General features: G+C 53.0%; 4 protein-coding genes across 5 annotated transcripts in view; 2 read left to right on the forward strand and 2 right to left on the reverse strand.

Annotated features, from left to right (window-relative positions):
• The window catches only part of MLF2 (myeloid leukemia factor 2), a 195,610-nt gene that overhangs the window by 121,029 nt on the left and 52,486 nt on the right, over window positions 1-22,095 (reverse strand). The gene's annotated exons all lie outside the window — the stretch shown is intronic.
• The window catches only part of PHB2 (prohibitin 2), a 96,914-nt gene that overhangs the window by 22,886 nt on the left and 51,933 nt on the right, over window positions 1-22,095 (reverse strand). The gene's annotated exons all lie outside the window — the stretch shown is intronic.
• Window positions 633-6,828, forward strand: LRRC23 (leucine rich repeat containing 23). Its single transcript, XM_057368236.1, has 7 exons — window positions 633-1,062; window positions 1,139-1,251; window positions 2,064-2,317; window positions 2,407-2,537; window positions 5,249-5,385; window positions 5,974-6,196; window positions 6,479-6,828. The coding sequence occupies exons 1-7, from the start codon at window positions 976-978 to the stop codon at window positions 6,515-6,517; spliced, it is 984 nt and encodes a 327-aa protein (XP_057224219.1). The 5' UTR covers window positions 633-975; the 3' UTR covers window positions 6,518-6,828.
• ENO2 (enolase 2) lies at window positions 7,005-16,498 on the forward strand. Of its 2 annotated transcripts, XM_057368234.1 has the most exons (12): window positions 7,005-7,163; window positions 10,029-10,120; window positions 10,973-11,068; window positions 11,354-11,412; window positions 12,410-12,479; window positions 12,646-12,779; window positions 13,472-13,694; window positions 14,153-14,350; window positions 14,479-14,680; window positions 14,890-14,998; window positions 15,136-15,194; window positions 15,528-16,498. In XM_057368234.1, exons 2-12 carry the CDS (start codon window positions 10,036-10,038, stop codon window positions 15,595-15,597), a joined length of 1,305 nt encoding a protein of 434 aa, XP_057224217.1. In that variant the 5' UTR covers window positions 7,005-7,163; window positions 10,029-10,035; the 3' UTR covers window positions 15,598-16,498. The 2 variants fall into 2 exon arrangements, with proteins under 2 accessions (XP_057224217.1, XP_057224218.1); XM_057368235.1 differs by lacking the exon at window positions 11,354-11,412.

Below are 22,095 nucleotides of genomic sequence, written 5' to 3' on the forward strand. Positions count from 1 at the left end.
TGAAAGGCCTGGTCTAATGGGTGGCATTAGAAGGAAGGTTGAAATTAGATGATCTTTGASGTTCCTTCCAATCCAAACCATTCAGTAGTTGCACGATAATGACCAGRGAGTGAAATCAGATGTGCAGTGCAGGAGAAGGGGTCATCACTGGGGAGTCCAGCGGGACAAGGCARGGGACACAGATGGCAGCTTGCCACKCAGCCCTGAGCGCAGAGGTGATGGCTGATGGTTGTGCATCCAGCTCTGCTTGGACCAGCTTATCTAACACTAACGTTACCAGGCACTGCAAAGGGGTAAAGTGCACCGGAGGGAAAGGGAGCAGAGCCTTGGACTTTGTATTGAYCACAAATCACTGGTGACGGTCAGCTCTGAGTAGCGTTCCCGGCTGGTAAACACGCGGTGCTGTTGGCAGTGGCTGGGCACGGGCAGCCCCAATACTTCCCGGCTCCACAGCCTGCAGGTTGGAGCAGTGTACCCCAAAACCCCCTTCCTGGCATCCAGGAGGTCATATTCAGGGAAGCTTCATACAGAGCCCAAGACTAATGCTGCTCAACACGTTAATTAAACATTTACCAGAGGGTAAATTAAGGGTTAATTAAGCATTTACAGCTCGAGTGACCACCACCCTGCGCAGCCCAGCCTGACTTTGGACCGGCCCCGTTTTGAGCCGAGGTGCGCACAGAGATCCCTTCCACGGAAAACCTCCTTCGTTTCTCTGGATACKCTAACAATCTGGGTGCAGATGTCACCCAGCTGGGAATGTGGAGTGGCATCGCACAGACCTTCTGGTGAAGGCGGGCCGCACTCAGCTCTCCGAGCCCTGGTGAAGCGTTGCTGGGGACAGCGGCGGGCCCGTCGCAGCGGTGGCTCCGCGCCGCGCCCCGACAGCCGGGCCCGCCCCCGTTCCCATGGCAGCGGCCAGCCCTCACCGAGCGGCCGCCGCGGGAAGCGGCCAGCGGAGCCTGCACCGGGAGGATGGACGACGAGGAGCTGGAGGACGAAAGGGAAGAGGAGGACGAGAGGGAGGACGATGAGGAGAAGGAGAAGGAGGAGAAAGAAGAGGTGAGGGGGAGGCCCTCAGTACCGCCTAGCTGTGGTTGGGCCAGGGCTGGCGTTGTGCTCTCTCCTTCTCTCCCAGGAGCCGGTTCCCTGTCCCCTGACCGAGGAAATCCTCCAGGAGGGCCTCTCTCTCCTCAGTAAGACCGGCAACGGACTGCGCCACGCATATGTGAAGTTTGAAGCCAAAGAAAAGTGAGTGTGCAATGCCTGGCCCGGCAGAAGCCCCTTACTCCATGGGCATGGAGCCGCTGTGCCACAAGCAGGTGACTGGCCATGAGGGATATGAGTGTATCCAGGGCCTGCTGTCCAGCCTGTCCATCCTCAGCCCTGGGCTGGGCGCTGCCTCCACCACAGCCACACACACCCCTAGAAACAGCGGTGTCCATCAAGATTGAAGGGAGCCTTCCCCTTGTTCTGTGTTTTACTAAGGGCACCTGGACAAAGTGACCTCCCTACAGGCACTTTGCAAATATCCACCGACATCTGTCCTGCCAACAGCTAACCTTTAAGGCAGGCAGCTGTAGGAACAGCATCACAATGGCCTTGGGACAGTTTGGAACCTCAGCCTCCCCAACACACCCACCTAAGACCCTAGTAAGATTTTCTTTCAGCAGCCTCATAGGGTATTTCAACCAYCATTGTTTCCAGTAGGAAAGTCCTTCCACACAGTCCTTGGTGTTGACAMTACTGTCTAACTGATCCCTCCCCAAAACTTACCCTCTTCTCTGCTGTGGTTGTGTCCTGTCCTGACAGAGAAAATTCAATTGGAATGAGTACTCCCTCTGCCAGGAAAGCAGGTCCAATCTCACCATTCATCCTTGTTCAGAGCCTGTTTGGCCTGTCCCTATCACCTGCCTTTTTCTTCCTTCTCTCAGCAAGGCTTTCTAGGACAGCAGGGAAGAGGGGGAGAAAGTTGTCCTCCCTCTAGTAATGGCAAGGAGCAACCCAAAACCTGGTAGTGGAAAAATATGAGAGRTATTTTTTACACATTCTCCCTCCCTCAGGGGCCTGACTGACATCAGCCTCCTCGAACGCTTCATTCATCTGCGATATGTGGATTTGTCAAATAACAAGCTGCGAGATTTGTCCCCACTSAGCAGCCTAACCCAGCTGCTTTGGCTGAAGGTGGATGGGAATCTGCTCACCAGTGCCAGAATGCAGGAGCTGCCCTACCTCCAGGTCATGAGCTTTGATCGCAACAACATCATGGATTTGGAGGGCATTACTCACCCCCTCCTAACCAACCTCAGCCTGAAAGGTGATACAGACCACCTCTCTTCATTCTTGGGGACGCTTTTTTTGAAAGGGGAGATTAACATTCTTGTTTCTTCTTCCTCTGGCACTCAGAAAATAAAATCGAGACAGTGCTGGGCCTCAGTCATGACCAGTTGTTCAGCCTGAAAGTCCTGGAGCTGCGAGGAAACAAGCTAAAGACCACAGCAGGGCTCGGTGTTTTCAAGCTCAAGAAGCTCTTTCTGGTAAGGGATCATTAGGCTGGGGAGTGGGAAAGAGCTGCTGCAGAGCCCAGCACCTGCTGCCCAGATAGTGCAAAGGGAGAAGTCACAAACCACAAATCACAGAGGAGTCAATGCATTGGGCTCTTCCCTCCCTGCTGCAGAAGGGCACTTTTCTCTTCACGCAGCGTTAGGCAAGCTTGTATTCCATGTGCCCTGGGTCCACTGGAGATCACTGGGTGAAACATCAGCTTTGCTCTTTGGGTGACAAGGGGAGATGATGCCTCTTTTCTCTCTCTGATGGGCCTAATCAAATACTGGTTTAAAGCCAGCACAATTATATGAATCACAGCTCCAGCTGCCAAAAAAGAGATTGATTCAACACTGCAGTGAAACTAAGATAGGAGAACCAATTTCTTAATATCATAAACAATTGCTTCAAGGAAGCATTTACTCCTAGAGATGCAAGTGAAGACAGTATGTATGGCTTAGCCCCATGCATCACACTGTGCTACAGCTTGCAAAGACTAAACAGATGTCCTGAGTCACTACCTCTTGAAAAGCARTTAAGTATGATAAAGGCTTTGAAAAACTATGTGGCTTCTTTTCACCAAGACTCCCTGGCAGAAAACACTGAGGAGATTGCTTGCTGAGATTGCCTGCAATTTTCTTGTGGAAAACTGGGATTTTTTGACTAGAGGTGCTCAAAGAATGGGTGAAGTGAATAAGTCACTGGATACAATACAGCATTTCAAAGCACACCCTATTGTGAGTTATCAGAGGGAAGCAAACACAGCATCTCTGTTGAGGGAAGGTGACTGAGGGGCATGAGTGAGGGGTTTGTGAAGTGGGAAAATTGCAAGGGATAATTATTAGAACTAGAACAACTCAATTTCAAGAATTGTTGGGGCTTGAATTCATCTCCCATGTCCACCTGCTCATTAAATTATTTTGCAGGGAAATCTCTCCTAGTAATGCTTTGGTYTCTGTGTAAAGACTTTGGTGTTACTTCAGCCTTGGATAGGTGCAGCTGATGCCTCAAGAACAAGACAAAAAGTTCAATTTAAGAAATTGAACCACATTTRATTAATGTATGACATAGCTGCAGATGAAATTTAGTATGTCAAATGTGGTATGCAGGAAGACTACAAGCTGGCTGTGTACCATATGGCACTTGCATCAGTTTGAGGGTCACAGTAGGGCTGTGCAGGCTCCTGGTCATGGTGCAGCAGTAGTGGCAAAGGCTAATGAGAGGAAGGTGAAGTGTACAGAAAGGGGAAAGGGAATCATGGGCAACATATGATAACTTTCCATAAGAAATGGTGGCATCACATCTGTGTGAAGAACTGGTATCTAAGGTAAGGTGATGATGTGTCAGATGGAATGTTACTTGATTTAGGGGAAAAAAATAAAACAACTCTGAAAAATACCCATTCTGCATTGTCCCACTAGTACTTGCAGGGCCAGAGCTGGAAAAACTACTCACACTGAAGTGATGAAGAAAGTGAGAGTGATGGGAGGTTACTATTCCTCTTCKAAACTGGTGATCAGTGAGCTCCCCACCCACACCAGCTCACGATTTTCTCTGAGATTCAATGTCCTAATCCTCTCTGACTGTTAAATCTTCTCATRTGGCCTTCACTAAATATCCAACTTTCTTCTTTTTGTCCTGGTGTTACTCTTTTCACTTRGCCCAGCTGGTCCAGACTCTCCTTTGTCCAGTTTCTATTAAAATCCTCCTTTTTGACAAAACATCCTTCTCCTGAGTGACTCAGCCCTAAAGTGTTCTTCTATCCTACCAGTTCAGCCTGTGCCCCTTTTTCAGTCTCAGGTATTGCCCATGTCACTGCTTGGGTACCTATGAAGAAGAGAGAGGACAACAGCACCTCTCACCCCATTTTTCATTCAAGTTTCAACATGCTTAGAGACTGCAGCCCCGAGCCACATCAGCAAGGGAAGCCCTGSTCAGCTCCAGGCTGGAGAACGTGGCAGGCAGATGATAATTCCCAGGGATGCTCCAAACTTGGCCGCACAAGASGGTGAGCAGCCTGACAGAGCGTAGGTGCTGGCACTGCAGGGACCCCGCGCCTGGGCAGGAGACCTCTAGTGGTCTTTTCCAGCCGAAATCCTGCTGTGAAACTAATCCTGAAATTCAGAGCTTCGTATTTCCCTGCTTCATTAACCCACACCACAGTAAAGTGAATGAAATTCAGTGGTGGGGAATTTTAAACTTCCTGAAGGAAGACACAGCCCAGAGGAGCAGGAGAGACTTCTTGGTCATAGATTTTCCCCACAAGGGAAGCAGCTGACTGGAAGATGCCTGGACTCCATGGACTTGTATGACTGAGAGGGGCTAGTTATTCATCCTTTAAACACACTTGTTTTAGGCTCAGGTGTGCTTTCCCCTCCTTGCTGTTGCTCCCTGAGGCCCAGATTTCAGCACTGCCATGGAAAGGGGTGCRATGCCGGTGGTGTAGTATTCACCTGGGATAGTTCTGTCTCAGACACCAAGTCTCGAGGAAACACTTTTCCAGCAAACTTGGTCCTTGAATCTGAACCCTTAGAACCCTCTTGGCCAAAACCMTGAACAATCTGATCTAGCTTCAGAGAAGGCTGTGTTATGAGTGGTGACAAATCTGAAGGGTTGAAAGATCTTTAAAGGCTGGAAATAACTGCTGTTCACTCTCCTCTGTGCCCCCTTTTTCCTTCTCTCTTCCTGCCTCCCTGGTGCTCAGGCCCAAAACACCATTGGAAGCCTTGAAGGCCTTGAGGAGTTTGAGCAGCTGGAGACTCTGCACCTGCGTGGCAACAAACTTGAGGTCCTGGATGGATTCTCTGTTAGCATGAGGTGTCTGCAGTACCTCAATCTACGGTGGGTCCTCCCTGCTCTGTGTTGGGACCAGAGATCCCTTCATCAGACTGTACTCCCACTTAGATTTTTAGGATTTTCTGGAGGTTTTTTTGGAACTTGAAGACCTGGTAGGGATGCGTTGGTATTTACTGTCCTTAACTGGTGTTGAGCACTCAGTTGTCTAGGCATTGTAACAGCCAGGGCCTTTCCTACGCTTCTCAGAAAATATCTGCCTCTCCAGTCACTCTCATATTCCACCTCATGCTTTTATTCYTTGCCATAACTCAGTTGGATCCCTCAAAGTGTGCATTCCATGTTCTGCCTGCAAATGCGCTTTTGTTCTCGGCATTTGCCGTGCAGGGCCATGRTGATGTCACACGGTTCAATGGCCTGTCTGAGCACAGAGGAATCCAGAGGCRATGTTCCTTTTGTCCCTCAGTCTGGAGAGCTGCAGACAGAACTGGATCTTAGATCATAGATCTATGGTCTAAGGTCTATGGTCCCTCATGCTGCTAAATTTTGCTTTGTCTTACACACTTACTGTTCCAAAGGGATTTCAGTACTTGCACGGCTCTCCTTCCTCTGCTCTCTGTGCTTCCTTTTCTTCAGGAGCAATGGGATCCGTAGCTTTGAGGAGGTGGAAAAACTGCAGGTTCTCCCCATGCTGCAGGAATTGGTGCTGTTGGARAATCCATGTGGTGAAGATCCCAATTACCGGCTGGAGGTCCTGATCCGGCTGCCACAGCTGCTACGCCTYGACAAGGAATTAATCGAGGAAGACGAGCTGGAAGAGGCAGAGAAACTGCATCAGACAAGGCAGGAAAGCGAAATGGTGAGAACAACACATTGGGGGGAGAAGGAGGTGAAGAGAAAGATAAAGGCTCAAACATGCTGCTAAAGCCTCTCCTCCGCTATATTATATGAGGAGAAGGGTGAGGKATGTCAGCCTCAAGAGCAGAAGAGCCTGAAGAAGAGGCTAGGCTTTGCAAGCTGGTTGTGGTGGCCAGCATGTAACCCTGCTGCTGCTCCTGACCCCTCTAGCAAAAAGAGGGTGGTGAAAGGGGAAGAGACTTCTGGCATGGAGTCATTAACTTCTCCTTYTTCCTTTCTTCAGGAAATGGAAGGATCTCTTGAGGATGGAGAGATTGAGTGACCCGTTTTTAACACCTGTTCCCAGAGGCTGTCAAGATGTGGAGATGCCTTCCCCCATAAGTGAGGCTGGGAAAGTGAGAGCTGTAGGTACCAGCTTCACCTCATCTTACCTCTGGAGACAAGAGAAGAGCTACCCATCCTGGTCCTGTAAGCTKCCCTGAGGCACTGCAGTGTTTTTGCAGTCACTGCACTGATGTGTTCTATTCTCAGTAGGCCTGAGAGGGGAAAGGGGAGAGTTACAGGTTCTGTGCTTTGATTTATGACTCCCAAAAATCCTGCAAGATTTTCTGATTTGAATAAAAATAATTAATGAGCCTGGAGTGACTAGGATTGTTTATCCTGCACACCCACTCCTATTCCCTGGCTCTCTCACCCTCATATGTCTACGTCTATCCCTTGCTGCCTGCCTCTCTCTCCATCCCCTACGTGCTGTTTGCAAAGCTTTGCTAAATCCTGACTCATCGCAGCTCTGGGTCACATGCTGCTGTCCCGGCCCTATCAGGGGCGTCTCCATCCTGCTGCTGCCGCCACCGTTGGCTTAGAGGACACATCATCTCCCCTTGAGGTCCTGCATCCCTCCTCAGCTTCGTCCTCTCTCCTTTCTGCCAGCACTTTCTCAATCTCTCGTCCACCCCTGCCCTAGGAAGGTAAGTGTCTCCCTACGGCCAGCACCCCCCTCACTGCGTGCACGTTTCTGCTGCCCATCTTGTGCCCTCCGAACCCCACACGCACTTTGGGGTCCCTGCGGAGAAGGACCACGGTGAGCGGCATTAACAACTAAACTCCCCTCACTTCCTCCCCCTGCTCCTCCCACCTCTCCTCACCCCCATCCTTCTCACTTTTCTTTCATATTTTAATTTCAGGTACTCCCTCCTTCCCAAGCCCCCCCCTTTCCCCTCCCGGCGATCATCATTTCAGACGTGAACCCAGGGAATTGCAGGAGGGGGGCAACCAACGAGGATAGGTGGCGCTCCCAAGGGCACTCTCGGGAGGTGCTGCGGGATGGAGCTTTCCCTGGGTGAGGGGGTGGTAGTGGGGAGAAGGCAAAGCTCAGTCTGGGCACCGCTGGGGAAAGGATCCAGCCTCAGAGCAGACCAGCCCCCCCGGCTCCCGAGGTGTTGACATAAACGCGGGCGCTCAGGGAGAGGGAGGGAGGGAGGGAGGAGAGGGGATGTTTTCCTATTTGCACAGCCCCACACCACAGGGGAGGGGGAGAGCMGGGAGAGGAGGTGACAGTCAGGCGAGCACTAGCTGCATCAGTCACGACACTGCAGCAGTGCGGGCTTCCTGGGAGCAGTGCCCAGCCCGGGGGAATTGCAGCAGCACACGGGACGGGTGGTCGTGCCCTGGGGGAAAGGTCTTCACCGTGCTGGCCCGGCGGGGACAGGGAATTGCTGCCAGCGCCAGTTCCACAGGAAGGCACTGCAGCAGCACCAGCCTCCCAGCGTGCACTGCCCAGCGCCTGTTCACGGGGGGCTGCACAGCCTCCTCTCTCTCCCTGGATGTGGTCTTTGGCCTCCCAGCTATGGCTCCATCCCAATCCCTTATCCCAGCTTATCCGCCTCTGACCTCCTTTCAGGATGGTGCAGCTGATGACAGGGATTTCAGGGTGTTTCTGTTCAAAAGAGGGCAAACACAGGGGACACGGGGGCAGCAATACAAGTGGTGAAAAGGGCTTARAAGACTACAGGGGAGAGGACATAATGTAAGTGATGGGGTGGAGCAGGCAAGGCTGGATTTGGATTTGCCATTTGGCTCCCTTGGACTGTCTGAGCTACAGTGGATGATAAGAGGGGCAGGTGGATGTGACCACAGGGATGTGACCGGGGGCAGCATGACCACATCAGCAGAGAGGCATAGCACCTGGCGCAGGTTTGCTGTCAAAGATGACTTTAAGTGGGGTCCTGTCCCTCGCTATCCCGTGGAGGCTGTTGAGGCACAGCCAGGACACTGCTGCAAAGGAAGCTCGCGGCTGGCAGCGCGGGCACGGCTCACGAGGAAGTTCCTGTGGCGTGTGCCAGATGGCGTGAGGAGCACTGCCAAAGCGGCTGATGGGGGATCCCAGCCCAGATGGACATGGTGGAGGGCCCTATGCAGGCTCCACAGAGCCCTGGAGTCGCTGACTGAAACTGCCCACACGGGAAGCTCTGGCTGGAACTTCAGAGCACGATTTCCTCACACCCCTGTGATTCCCACCCAGCTGGGGCAGTGGGGTTGAGCGCTGACTCCAGCTTCCCCTATCCTGCTTCTTAGCTGCACTCAGTGCTGTGATGTGCTGTTCCCCTCATTCCCCCCTCCTMCTGTGCCGAGGCCTTGTGAGCCCTGCTCACACACACCATGGGGAGGCCCTGGCTGGGGCTCCATGGCTACTCCGGCCTCTGCCAGCCCTGCTTAGGTTGAGGGAATCTGCGGGAGACAGGGCAGGAAAACCTGGCAGTGCTGGGAGCATGGGGGCACCTCGCTGCAGCACCCTGGCATTACACAGCCCCACAGCCAGGGGAATGAGAAGGTGGCATGGGGAGACTGAGCTGGTTTGGAGCCCCCCAAGAGCAAACTGCAGCAAGAGAAGCTCTTTCAAACCGCTGTCATCACCCACCAGCCTGTTTCCTACTTCAGGTTTAACCAGGTGTCCCAAAATGCCAGGCTTCTTCCCCCTCCTCATCCAACCGAGATAGAGCCCCATCTCGTCCACTTCCCCATCTCAGGAGCRGAGCAAAGGGTCAGCAGATGGTCCAGGTCCCCCTTCTCTTCAGAGCCCTCTTTCCCATGTCTGAGACACTGTGGCCTTCAACAAGATGGCTCCTTGGGCTGCCATGCTCCACACTCCCACCGCCTTGCCACAGCCTGACCCTGCAGCTCCCAGGGAACACAGGGAGGCTGAGCGGGCACTCAGCAGCGGGACATGGCTGGGGGCTGGGACAGCCACACTGGGATGGCTCCCCTGCTGTGAGCTGGAGAGGGGCTGGGGTTCCCACTGGCTGGTTGCCCCCCTGCCCTGCCCATCACGCTCAGCTGGCTCCCTGCTCACTGCACGGGGACACAGCAGCCGCCTGCTGTCTGGCCTGGCAGGCRCTGTCCTCGCCTCCCGGCAAGGGGACAAGAGATGCCAGGAGTTGGTGCCCCGTCCTTGACGCCAGAGCCAGGGGCACCTCCCCGCTGCGCCAGCTGATCCCTCCCTCTCTGCTGCCCGTGGCACCCTCCCCATCCTGCCATCCAGGCTCATATCGGGCGCTCTGCCATGACGCAGGGAGAGAGGGAGAGAGTGCTCCCGGCTTGTCATCTGCAGCAGAGGGACAGACTAAATTCAAATAGCTAGCCAGTTCCTGGCAAAATGTTCATACATTCCTGTAGTCTGGGTGAATTTCTAAAATTCCTGGGGCCAATACTTTTAGCCTAAATTCGTAAGGTCACTTTTCCATGAACTCCCTTCTCTCTGTCAGTCTAGGCATAGAAGGGGTGAGCACCATGTCCTGGGGTGTCTCAGAGCTGAACGTATCCTGTTCTCCCCACAGACTCACCATGGCAGTCGAGAGGATCCATGCCCGCGAGATCCTGGATTCCCGTGGGAACCCCACCGTTGAGGTGGATCTGTACACACACAGAGGTACGTGGGTGAGGATAAGAGTCGGAGGGAAAGCCCTGCCCGCCCCAGCAGAGCACAGAGGGTCCTCACTGGTGAACCCCCAGCCAGGCAACAAGTCAGGGGAAGAGGCAGAGACCAAAACTCTGTTCGTGGCTCTGCTTGTGMCTGTGCTCAGCAACTCTGCACACATGCTGGGCAAATCACAACCAGACAGCTGGCTGTCCTGTGTGTGACTTGAGCCATGTGCCTGTTCAGAGCAGGGATGAGAGGTTTTGTTAACATAAATGCGTGCACCTTCTCGTCACATCCCTGTACTGCAGCTATACTTTTAGTACTGGGGCACRGTAGAAGTTTGGTTGCACATCCATGGCCATGCTCATGGCAGGGGTAAAGCTTTGTCCCTGAGATCTCTGTCTATGCACGGCGCTCAGCTGCAAGAGCTGGATTTGCACTGGGCCCAAAACTACTTGGGCTGAGGGGTGAGGAGCAGTGAGAAGCCAGAGCAGGCAACCAACCATTGCCTTCCTTCTTCAGTGAGGCAGAAACCTCAGTCTGAGGGGGAGGAAGCTGAGGGTGGCTGTGAGTCAGGCTGCCTCTGGAACCAGGAGGAGGGCTGAGAAGCCAGACTTACACCCATCACACACAGTTCTGGGATCAGGTTCCTCACTCTGGCAGCCCTGGGTGCATTTATTGCTGCCACTGAGGTGCTCCACCTCTAAGAGGACCAGCCAAGAGAAGCCAGCCAGCAGGGCCATCCATTTGCACACCCAGCTGCTGCATCCTTTTCCATGAAAGCAGGGCAGAAGCAGGTGTGTGAGGACTTTGTCTCTTAACCCCCTGCTCATCTCACACCTCTATTTCGCTGTTTCCCAGGCATGTTTCGAGCAGCCGTCCCCAGTGGGGCATCCACTGGTATCTACGAAGCGCTGGAGCTGCGAGACAATGACAAGTCACGTTTCCTTGGAAAAGGTGGGGAGATGCCTGCTCCACGCCTCATCCTCGGGGCTGTTTGTGTGTGTGGCTCTCTCTGCTGGAGGGTACTGCTCATCCACCAGTGTGACACGGATGTGTCCCACCACCCTCAGAGAGACCACAGAGGCACAGACCTAGTCTGAAGTGAAAGATRAAGCCTCGATCTTCCCTTGCTGTCTCCCTCTCTCAGTCTATCAGTCCTCTCCCTCCTTCTTTCCACTCTTCTCTCTGCCTCACTCTCTCTCTCTCTCTCTTTCTTTCTCTGCCTCTTCCCTTCTTTAGGGGTCCTGCAGGCCGTGGATCATATCAACAGCACTGTCGCCCCAGCTCTCGTGGGCTCTGTAAGGATTTCTCTTTGTTCTCCCTTGTCCAGCACTTACTCTGGTCCGTCTCTGTCCCCTGATCTCTGTCTCTGCCTCTTTTCATCTCACTGGGTTAACAGACACAGCGATGCTCTCTGTGAACCTGGGCACACCCCTCCTGCCCTCCATGCCTGTGTGTGTCCACAGAGATCTTTTCTCTGCAAGGAAAGGATTTGAYGCTTCCTGGTCCACCGCAGCATCTSTACAGCCTAGCTAGTCCCCTTGGTGCTCTCTGTAGAGCTCACTCCCTCTCTCAGCTGTGCTCCCCCTCAAGCACTGAATCACATCCATGTCTGTGGCCTCATCMTGCTGTGATGAGCAATGGTTGCATCGTGCAGGGTCTGGCACAGCCCTACAGAGCAGTGGTGTCACATCTGCAGCCTGTTTACACCTGGAGACCTGGAGCCTGTTCTGAGGAGAGCTGGGCTGAAGCCTCAAATTACATGCCACGTAGCCCATGGCTGGCTCTGGCTGAGAGCCCAGCTCTCTCCACCTCTGAAAATACGCAGCCTGGTGGAGGGCTGCCTGTGCTGGGTCTAATCGCTCTCTCCACCTCAGTCCTGGGGATGGCTCCATCCAGTCTACATTCGCTTGCTTGAGGTTGAGCATGTACTGTTGTTCTGCCTAGCTTCTCTGTGGCCACAGCACCACAAAGCTCCCTGGAAGCTGCCAAAAGGCTGGGAAAATCCCCAGGGAGGGAGTCCTGTGTCCCCAGGAATGCGTGGCCTTGCCTGGGCTGCAGCTGACCCCCTCTCCGCCATGGGTGCATCTACACTGCCCTGCAGCAACACCATCATGGTTACCAACCCAACTAAATACCGAGGCACCAGTTTCCAGAGCTTTGTGYGTAAATGTTCCCCACAAGCTGAAAAGATCCTTGTACCCCCAGCTTCTCCATCAAAGCCTCCTTTCCCGCACACCAGAGCCAGGAGCTCTCCCAACCCTCCCCTTCTCAAGAGCTGTTTCTGTCTTGCAGGGCCTCTCTGTTGTGGATCAAGAGAAGATAGACAATCTGATGCTTGAGATGGATGGCACAGAGAACAAATGTAATTTACCCCTCTTTTTGGCCTGGGAAGTTACGAGCGTGGGAGGCTGCAGGGTTGGAGTGGGGGGCACTGTCAGAGCTGTGGTGAGCCCAGGGCTGGGCTGGCAAGGTCACCCCCCAGGCAGGATTTTGCCACCTGAAAAGCCTGTGTCGTCCTTTGCCCACAGCCAAGTTTGGCGCCAACGCTATCCTGGGAGTTTCGCTGGCCGTGTGCAAGGCGGGAGCTGCAGAGAAGGATGTGCCCCTGTACCGGCACATCGCTGACCTGGCTGGCAACTCTGACCTCATCCTTCCTGTGCCAGTAAGACTCCTCTGTCCTTGACATCCACCTTCAGAAACACCTAAAGAGTGGTGTTTCCAAGAGAAACTTTAAAGGATGTGTTGGGAGGTAGATAAGGAAGGCATATGGGACTGAAACATCAGCTGAGTGCGCTTGTCAGGGAAGCAAACCAAGGCCTGAAAATGATCAAGTTTCAGTTGGCAAAAAGGAGCCTGAGGAGGATACAGCTGAGGTTGTGGTGGGCAGCTGACTAGGGATCTCATTCTTAGCACAAGAACCAAAGGACATCAAGCAAACCCTCTGGGGCACAGCTCAAAACAAGGGCATATGGGTCTTCACCAGGGAAAGCTGTCTTTAGAAACTCTTTCACAAAGGCTGTTGTGGATGCTAGAATTTCTCTCAGGGTCAAGGAAAAATCTCAAGAGAAATTGACAGCATTGCAGATAAACACATACAGGTAAACACAGCACAGATAAACACACTCAGCTCAGGAGATCTCTGAGAGGGGAACGCGTGGGAAAATCCTCTCCAGCCATGTGCTTTGAGCCACTGCTGGAAGGAYGACTCCAGGCTTGTGTGCCTTTGGTCTGATGGTTGTAGCTGATGTGTTTATGTCATCCTGTGGGATGTGGCATGAATGGGCATCTGAGAGCCACCTCTAAGTGGTGCCAGGACTATTCCTTCAGCTCTGACTCTCTTGTGGACTCTTCCAGGCTTTCAATGTGATCAATGGAGGTTCCCACGCAGGCAACAAACTGGCCATGCAGGAGTTCATGATCCTGCCTGTGGGAGCCGAAAGCTTCCGCGATGCCATGCGCATCGGGGCTGAAGTCTATCACAACCTCAAGAGCGTCATCAAGGAGAAGTATGGCAAAGATGCCACCAATGTGGGTGATGAGGGAGGCTTTGCCCCCAACATCCTGGAAAACAGCGAAGGTGAGAGCTCCACAGAGATGGGGTACCCCTGCCTGCAATGCTGTGGGTTCCTGTGCCCAGCTCACAGCATCCCCCAAAGACTGACTCAAAAGATGATGCCTCAATGTCATTGACCTCCTGTGTTAGGGAATGGTTTCTAAGCTCTTCTTTTTGAGGTGGCCTCAATCTGCCACAGTCTCTCCATACAAACCTTTTATGCATGTGCACCCTGTCACAAGGCCTTCCATAAACTTGTCTTTGAGCTGTGGGATTGCATTTTAGTTCCTCCTTGTCCCTTTGGACACAGCCTCTATAGCTCCTTGGCATGTTTCTGTTGTGCTCTGGGCTCCCTTCTCCTTCTCCTTCTCCATCACACCACCAGACTCTTGGTGGCTCTAAGGACCTTCCCAGGGATGCTCCCACCAAAAGGCAGAGGTCTCTGCCTGGGCTGACTCTTCTGTCTGCAATTCTCCTCTCAGCTCTGGAGCTGCTCAAGGAAGCTATCGACAAGGCGGGCTACACGGACAAGATTGTCATCGGTATGGATGTGGCAGCATCCGAGTTCTACCGTGACGGCAAATATGACCTGGACTTCAAGTCCCCAGATGACCCAAGCCGCTACATTTCTGGAGATGAGCTGGGCGACCTCTACCAAAGCTTTGTACGTGATTACCCAGGTGAGCTGCTGTGTGGGGCAGTAGGGAATCGGCAGTGGTGCCGCACACTGGCCAGGCACAAACCCTCCGGGTTTTTGGGATGGCAAGGGAGGTAACTTTGACTCGTGTCTCTTCTGTTGTCCTTTCAGTGGTCTCCATTGAGGATCCCTTTGACCAAGATGACTGGGAGGCCTGGTCTAAGTTCACYGCCAATGTGGGGATTCAGATAGTGGGAGATGACCTGACGGTGACAAACCCCAAGCGCATCGAGCGAGCCGTTGAAGAGAAAGCCTGCAACTGCCTCCTGCTCAAAGTCAACCAGATTGGATCTGTCACAGAGGCCATCCAAGCGTAAGTCCAGCCCACTGCCCTTGCTGCCCTGTGAAAGGGTTGGTGATGAGCCACAGCAAGGTGTCATACTGTGCACTGGATGAATAGACCTGTGTCTCTACCTGAGTRTAGGGTGCTGAGAGTGGGAGCAGAGGGTGCCTGGACCTTACCCTACACAGGTGGTGCTTACAGGAGTAGGAGCTCCTGAATACATTTCTCACTCCTTGCAGCTGCAAGTTGGCCCAGGAGAATGGGTGGGGTGTGATGGTCAGCCACCGATCTGGGGAGACCGAAGACACCTTCATTGCCGATCTGGTCGTAGGACTGTGCACTGGACAGGTAGGTGAAACCCAGGCCATGCACAGGCCTGGAGGAAACCAAAGAGGTGTCAAAACAGAGTCCCCTGCCCTGMCATGGGAAACTGGTACCAGTCATAACAGTGTCTTACAGTGTTTGCTTTGGTGAATGCTTTACAGATAAAGACGGGTGCTCCCTGCAGGTCTGAACGCCTGGCTAAATACAACCAGCTCATGAGGTAAGGCGCTCCAGGGATGGGAATGCAGGARAGAGAACGCAGGAATGACCAGTTTGGGTGGGAGAAGCTGAAATCCCAAGGGCAGATGGGGCTCCTGGGTGAAATGTTATGAAGACAAGGCACAGAGATGACAGTAGGATCTGGGGGAGACCTCTGGGGCAGAGTCCTTTCCTCCTCCTTGGTGTGAGGGTGCAGCCCTGCAGGCACAGCAGCTGGCAGGAGCTGAGCTCCTCCGGCACATGTCAGCTTCCTGCTGACGAGCTGCTTCTCTGGCACTCTGATGCCTCCAATGCTCCCTCACTGCAAGGGCCTGATGTGTGCTTTCTCCCGCAGGATTGAAGAAGAGCTTGGCGATGAAGCACGCTTCGCTGGACACAACTTTCGCAACCCAAGTGTTCTTTGAACATTGTCCCCAGGGCACAGCCACCCTGCTGCTCTTTCCCACCTCACAGACTCTGAACCCCTCTTTCCCTCCACTGTTCCCTTTTATGCTTTTTCTCCCCACTCTGTCACCTGGTTTCCTCTCATCTTGAAAMCCCTCGAGTTCCGGTGTCCCCGGCTAGATGTACCCAGGTGAAGGATGAGAGAGCGACCCACACCCTGTCCCTTGCTGTGGGGTCATAAGCATTCCTGGATCTAGGCATTGTGTGTCTCTGTTGTTTGTGCAGGGCCGCGCTCGGGCCACTCTGCTCGTGTGTCAGAGCACGGGAGCGTGTGCCTGGCGCGTCCCCTCGTGCGCCGAAGCATGTGCAGTGACCATCTGTGCGTGGGGCGGTGCTGCGGACACCGCTGCCCCTGCAGCCGCGTCTGGCCGAGTGCTGCCAGCGGCTCGCTCTCGTTGTGCATGTGTGTAGGTGTGTGTACGTGTCCCGGCCCACACGTCCCTGTCCCCAGGCGTGTGTCTGCGCCGAGCCCCAGTGGGAGCCACGTGTCCCTCGCCTCCACCCCTCCACCCTGTCGTGTTGGGCCGTGCTGTGTTGGGCTGTGCTTGCCGGCAGCTTCGTGTTGAAGTGCACTGCTGTCCCACTCTGGGCATGCGTGTGTGTTCGTGTGTGTGTGTGCTGTCAGTCTCTGGCTCGGCACATGGTACCGTGGGGCAATGTATTAAAGCACATCCGTAAACAGACCCATGCTTTCATATGCTTCTCGTGACCTTTTTCTCTCTGTTGCCTTCCCTCTTGCACTTCTTCACCCTCCCCTCCGCCCATGATGTCTGCTTCACCTTCTGGACAGCCCATGCTCAGCTCAGTAACAGACAAACTACAGATCCCTAAACTCTATTAAAATGTATTTCACACCTCTGTTGCCTGACTTGGCCTGATGTTTATCTCTAGATGCCGGTGTTTGGGAACTGGGGACATTTTGCCATCAGAGCAGGAGATGCTCCCACAGAAAGGTAACAAAAAAGAAGCAGAGGGGACTGGCAAGGGGAAGAAAAGATCTGGTTTCACAGCCTTGTCCCACAGTCAGACTGCTCTGCTGGCCACCGCTGGGAAACACCAAAGGGAAGGCATGTGGGATGACTGACCCCTGTCATCTCTACCAAACCATGTTGCATGAATATCACCTGTGCAGGGATTTTAATTGTGCCTTCCACTGATATAAAGACCGGCAGGGTGGGCCCCCAGCCATCTGTCTGCTGGACTCAAGTGATGACAGACTGAAATGGCAAGCCTTTGAGAGAGAAAAAGCTGATTGTCCCCCCTCAAAAGGGGCTCGCAGAGCAGTGGAGGCAGAGGTGGGGTGTTAGTCTCTCTCAACTCCATCTGGTTTCACAGGGGCATCTCAGCAGTATTGGGGAAAGAAGCCTGTGCTCCAGCCGGTGCCCCAGAAGGCTGAGTGCCAGCAAAAGCCCAGCGCTTGCTCAACAAACAGCTTTGGTCTGGACTGACTCCAAGGAAGGCGGGAGGCTGGGGGTGCTACTGGGAGAAATCCAGCTGGAGAATGAATGATGAAACCACCCTCCCCACTATTATATTCACGGCAGTAGCCCCACTATGTTCTTGGGCACAGTCAGCTCCTGCCCCACTTCCCTACAGAAAGTTTCCAGACCCTTGCTTAACTTTTGGCATTTGGGATGAGCAGCTACAAGGAAAATGACTGAGGCTGCTCAGCAAGTCCCAATCCCCCTTGACTGTGTCCTAGYGCATTCTTTAAAATCAAAAGACAAAACTTCAAAACACTGGCATTTCACTGCTGATTCTTTACTAAATAGCATAGATTAAGGACCAAGTCCAAGAAGTGAAGACAAAGACTTTGGCACTCACGCCCAGAACTGAGAAGAGGGTGGGAGGGAGAATGTCAGGGTAGAGACAGGATTGGTTTCCAGGGCATCACCAGCGCACACAGCACACATCTCAGCGGCRGGGAATAGCGTGTGCCCCGGCTGCAGGCCGGCTCTCGCCCATGCTCGCTGGGAGCTGTAGTCCGGGCGCCGCGGAGGGAAGGCTCTGCTCCATCTTTCCCCGCCTCCGSGTCCCCCTCGGCGGCACCCGGCACCCCGAGGGGTTCTGTGGGCCCCCCCAGCCCTCCCCTACGGTCACGTCTCCAGCAAGAGCGGTTGTGTGCGTGATAGCACCGTTTTCCTGAAGGAATGTGCATTTTGGGTACGGCCAGTGGGCTGTCTTTTCCCGTTGTACAGCTCACTGCTCCTTTGTTTTAGATACTGGGATTTTGTGAACAGCATGGCTACTGCTTAGCAATCAGAGCAGGTTTTTGGGGGCGGAAAAAAACCACCCCAACTTTCTTACCTTTCAAATTCCCAAGAGCATCTCCCCTTCCCCCCCGCCCCTCCCATTTGTCTTCTTCTGTGCAAGGAAGGCAATTAWGTGCCCAAGCTAGTTGGCGTTCCCCATTTAAATGCAAGGCTGCAGCGGCAGGGAACTGGTGTATATGTGCCTACATTGTGGGAAAAATTTGTCAGGGAAGAGTTTCTGCCAGCGAGGCATCACCACGCCCTGTGTCAGAGAAGGTGCGTGAAAGCCCTGAGGGGGWTAGGAACACATCGTGAAAGCCCTGAGGGTATGGGGACACATCCCGCCATAGCAGTACCTCGCCTTGGTGCCTTTTCTAAATCAAAAGAGTTCGTCACTGCTGGCACAATGTGCACAAGGAATGCGTGATGCTGGCACGTTTGCTTGGGTCGCTGCAAATACTTGTCCTTTGCCAGTGCATCCTAAGACGCATATGCTGCTTTCCCTTTGGCTCAGTGGCAGAGATTTGGTTACAGTTTCTTTGTGATAGAAATGTCCGAGCGCTCGGCTTTTCCCGCACCTGAGCACTCCCGTTGTATAAGCTGATGTCTCCATCAGATTGCTGTGCTGTAACGTGAATGCAGTCAGAGTGTGAGTAACAGCCCGGGGATGGGCTGGCCATGTGACGCTATCTGTGAATGGAAACATTTGCTGGATTTGCTTTCTTTTACCACTCAAATCATACTCTGTTTAGATTACATTTTCAGAGCAATGTTAATGTTAAAGGCATAATTCAACATTAGCTACTCCCTCTCCCCTCCCCCCACCAAGCTTGCAGATTTTTTTTTTTTTTCCCGAAAATGAGTGTTCCCCCATAAATGATCTGGAAGGGGAGATGACACTGAATTGGGCTGGTTGTAGAGTGCAGAGAAAAGCCTTAACGATGAAAAGCTACTGAATTTCTCTGGTATGCTCGTCTGTCTCAAGAACAATGGGATGCTGTCCAGCCTTGGGAAACCAATATTTTTAATATAGGAGGCTGTCAGGGACACTGTCTTGATGAACATCTGACAAGAAGTCAAAAAATTTGGGTGCTGGGTATTTCCTATGAGGGGTTGAGCAACTTAATCTAAAGAAGAGTATTTGGCTCCACTGCTGGAAGACTAACTACAGACGGCTTGGACAGGTTGTCAGGAGGACATTTGGGAACTATCTAGGCAAAGATCAGTGTACTAGAGCATTGCATGTCTCRGTGTGAAAGCAGGGAAGAACTCTCTTATTCCTTCCATCAAGGAGACTACTATATGGTGTGTGTCAAAAGGGAAATGGGGCTACATGTATTTTTAGAATCAGAGTTTCACAGGAAGATTGAGATGAGATGTTTGGAAGTCTAGACTTCAGTCCCTTGCTAACAGCAGGGCTAGCTCCAGACTTAAATGAATCTTTTTGGGGCCTTGGCCAAGCAGTTTCTGACCATCTCAAGGTGAGGAAATTCCCCAGCCCATACTGAAACCTCTGTCAGTGCTGAACTATCTTTAGGGAGGAGGTTTTCCCTTTGTCTTGTCACAATTCCCCTTCTTGCAAATTTCATAGGTATTTCACTGTGTATGTGCCAGAAGAACTTGGCTCTGCCCTCTCCACACCACAGGAAAAAAAAAAAATAAAGAAAGCTATAGAGCGTAATTGGTTACCTCCTAACTTCTCTCTACTCCAGGCTGAAATAAATAGCTCTTTCAGCCTCCTCTTGTATGCCACGAGCTTCAGCACCTCACTTATCTCATTCCCTCCCCCACAGGACTATCAGCACCTCTCTTGTGCTGTAGCTCTCTAAGAAGGCTACATCCCAGCCAGGGCCTCTTGTTTTGCAGGCAGCTGTTTGTGCCCTGGTACAACTGGGAAGCAGTGGGATGATGTGGCTGGAGAAACCTCGAGGTGGCATGTCCTATCTCCATAATCCGAGGGAGGACCAGCTGCACCCCAGCAAGTTTGGTATCTGCTTGCTGAGCCTCCCAGCTGGCTCACAGACTCCACAGGTCATATATCCCGAAGAGACACAGCTAATAACACTCTTGTATTGCCCAAGGTCTTCAATCTGTTGATTTCAAAGGCRAGATAATTTTATTTCCCATGTTCTGCAGCCAGTCCACCTTGGTCTTGCTGCACAAACACACACAACCACTCGTGTTTCTCCTGTCTACTTTCCACCTGTGCTTGCCACCTTGAAACAGAGTGTGGCTTGACTGAGCAGCAATTTGTCTATGAGCATTTATGAGWGGGGAAAAGAAATGGTTGCCCTGGTCATGCTTCTCTTTTGAATCACCTCTGATGTCTCCCCATGAACTCATAAGAGTGCAGGCCACCTTTGGCTGGCTTCTTGAAATAAACCAAAACCTAGTAAGATTTTCGCAAGGTATTGGAGTTTCTGCCTCTTCACTTAYTGAAACAACAAATGACACTAAAATCTTGATAATAAATTTAACATTTAAGCCGRGTTTTTGAACCGAAGCAACTGACCTGGTTATGGGAGATGATGGCATGAAAACCATTTGGGGCTCAACATCGTGGTTAAATAAACTTGGTGTCACATGTTACTCATCCAGATCTCAGCAGTACCAAGCAGTGTAGCTGCCACAGAGGCTTTCCCTCAAACCTCRAACCTTGGGGATCTGGTATTTTGTTTAGCATCCAGAGAACAAGGATCTTGACAAGATCTTCCTCCTTCATGAATCATCACTTTGGCCTCTAAGGGTCACACGCACTGTGAGCTCGGGACGCAAGGCTGTCAGCTCCTAAAGGCGACAGTTTGAGGCAGCCGTGGCAACTGCAAACACCACCACCTCAAGAGCAATAATAATATTCTGTTTTCTTGTCTGGGGCTCAGCTTGGAAAGGCACTTTGTGAAGCAGATAATGCTTACCCTTGTGCTTAGGATCTACAGGGTGCTCTCTTCCACACAGCACCTCTCCCAAACAATATGCTGAAATGTTTTGGACTGACCACACAAAACCCAGTGGGTATTTCTGCAGACATGTAGCCATGGCTTTTTCAATCCCCCACTCCAGGTGTGGGATCCAGAGAATCCTAGGGAGCAATAACACCTCAGTATTACAGCTGGCAGGGCAGAGGCTCTTGCAAGGGGCAGGACAAAGAGGTAGGCTGGGGAGAAGGGTGGATTTGAGAATGAATGAAGGCTAGAGACATGAAGCATGCTGATGTTGTGCAACAGGATGCTGCGTGCCCGTGGGGTTGGCTTGGGAATGAGAGGCACCAAGAACAACTCTGCATTCAGGATAGTGAGGCCCCGAAATGGCACAGTACCCCTGGGAAGTGGGTGTGGAACAATTGCACTGGGAGCCATCGGTTTAGAAGGGTGTTGCAGGGACATTGTTCCTAGCGTTTTTTAAAGCGTTGGGGTACATCGCACTGCTAACCCCCCCCCCCCCACCCCCCCCCCGGGAGACGAGTACATCTGTATTCAGTGCGGAGTTTGGACGCTGTACAGTAAATAGTGCTCGGAGCCATGTAACGGACAATGAGAATTGCTGAATAAAAGCCCGGGGAGAGCACACCATCCAGCCTGCTCACCGAGGGGTCCTGCCGAGGAAATATTTTGGGATTATGCTTGAAGGCCATCAGAGTGAAACTTGCCCATTTGCACACGAAGGCTCCTTTATTTAAACATGCAGCTGTGCCCGTGTCCGTGCAACACAGCCTGAGGTTTGCCCCCACGACTGCCGTGCCTTCTGCAGCTAAAAACGGGGCAGGAAGAGCAGCACTTGYAGCATCTCCTCGGCCCCCAGCCCCACTGTGCTCCCGCGGCAGGCAGCGGCCTCAGGGGATTAGCCCCTCGGCGGGCTGGCCGGGTGACAAGAGCCGGTGGGCTCCCCCCTTCCCTCCCAAAACGTTTCTTCCGACAGCAGCTTTTCCAACATGGCCATCGACGCCATGAACTTGGCCAGCGAGGGGAGGCAGCCGCGTTTCTGAACAGCCGTGGGGGTATGCTTCCCGTTTCCAGGGCAGAGCCCCGCCGCTCCCCCGCACCGCGCGGCCGCGGGAGGCGGATGGCGGGGGGGCGATGTGGCGCCGCTCGGGCGAGGCCCGCGCCAGCCGGATCCCGCATCCCGCCGCTGCCGTGTGTGTGCGTGTGCCGGGGGGGCCCGCATCCCGCCGCTGCCGTGTGTGTGCGTGTGCCGGGGGGGCCCGCATCC

Source organism: Malurus melanocephalus, unplaced genomic scaffold, assembly GCF_030028575.1.
Source record: "Malurus melanocephalus ecotype Western Australia unplaced genomic scaffold, MMel_1.1 scaffold_89, whole genome shotgun sequence".
NCBI lineage: Eukaryota > Metazoa > Chordata > Aves > Passeriformes > Maluridae > Malurus > Malurus melanocephalus.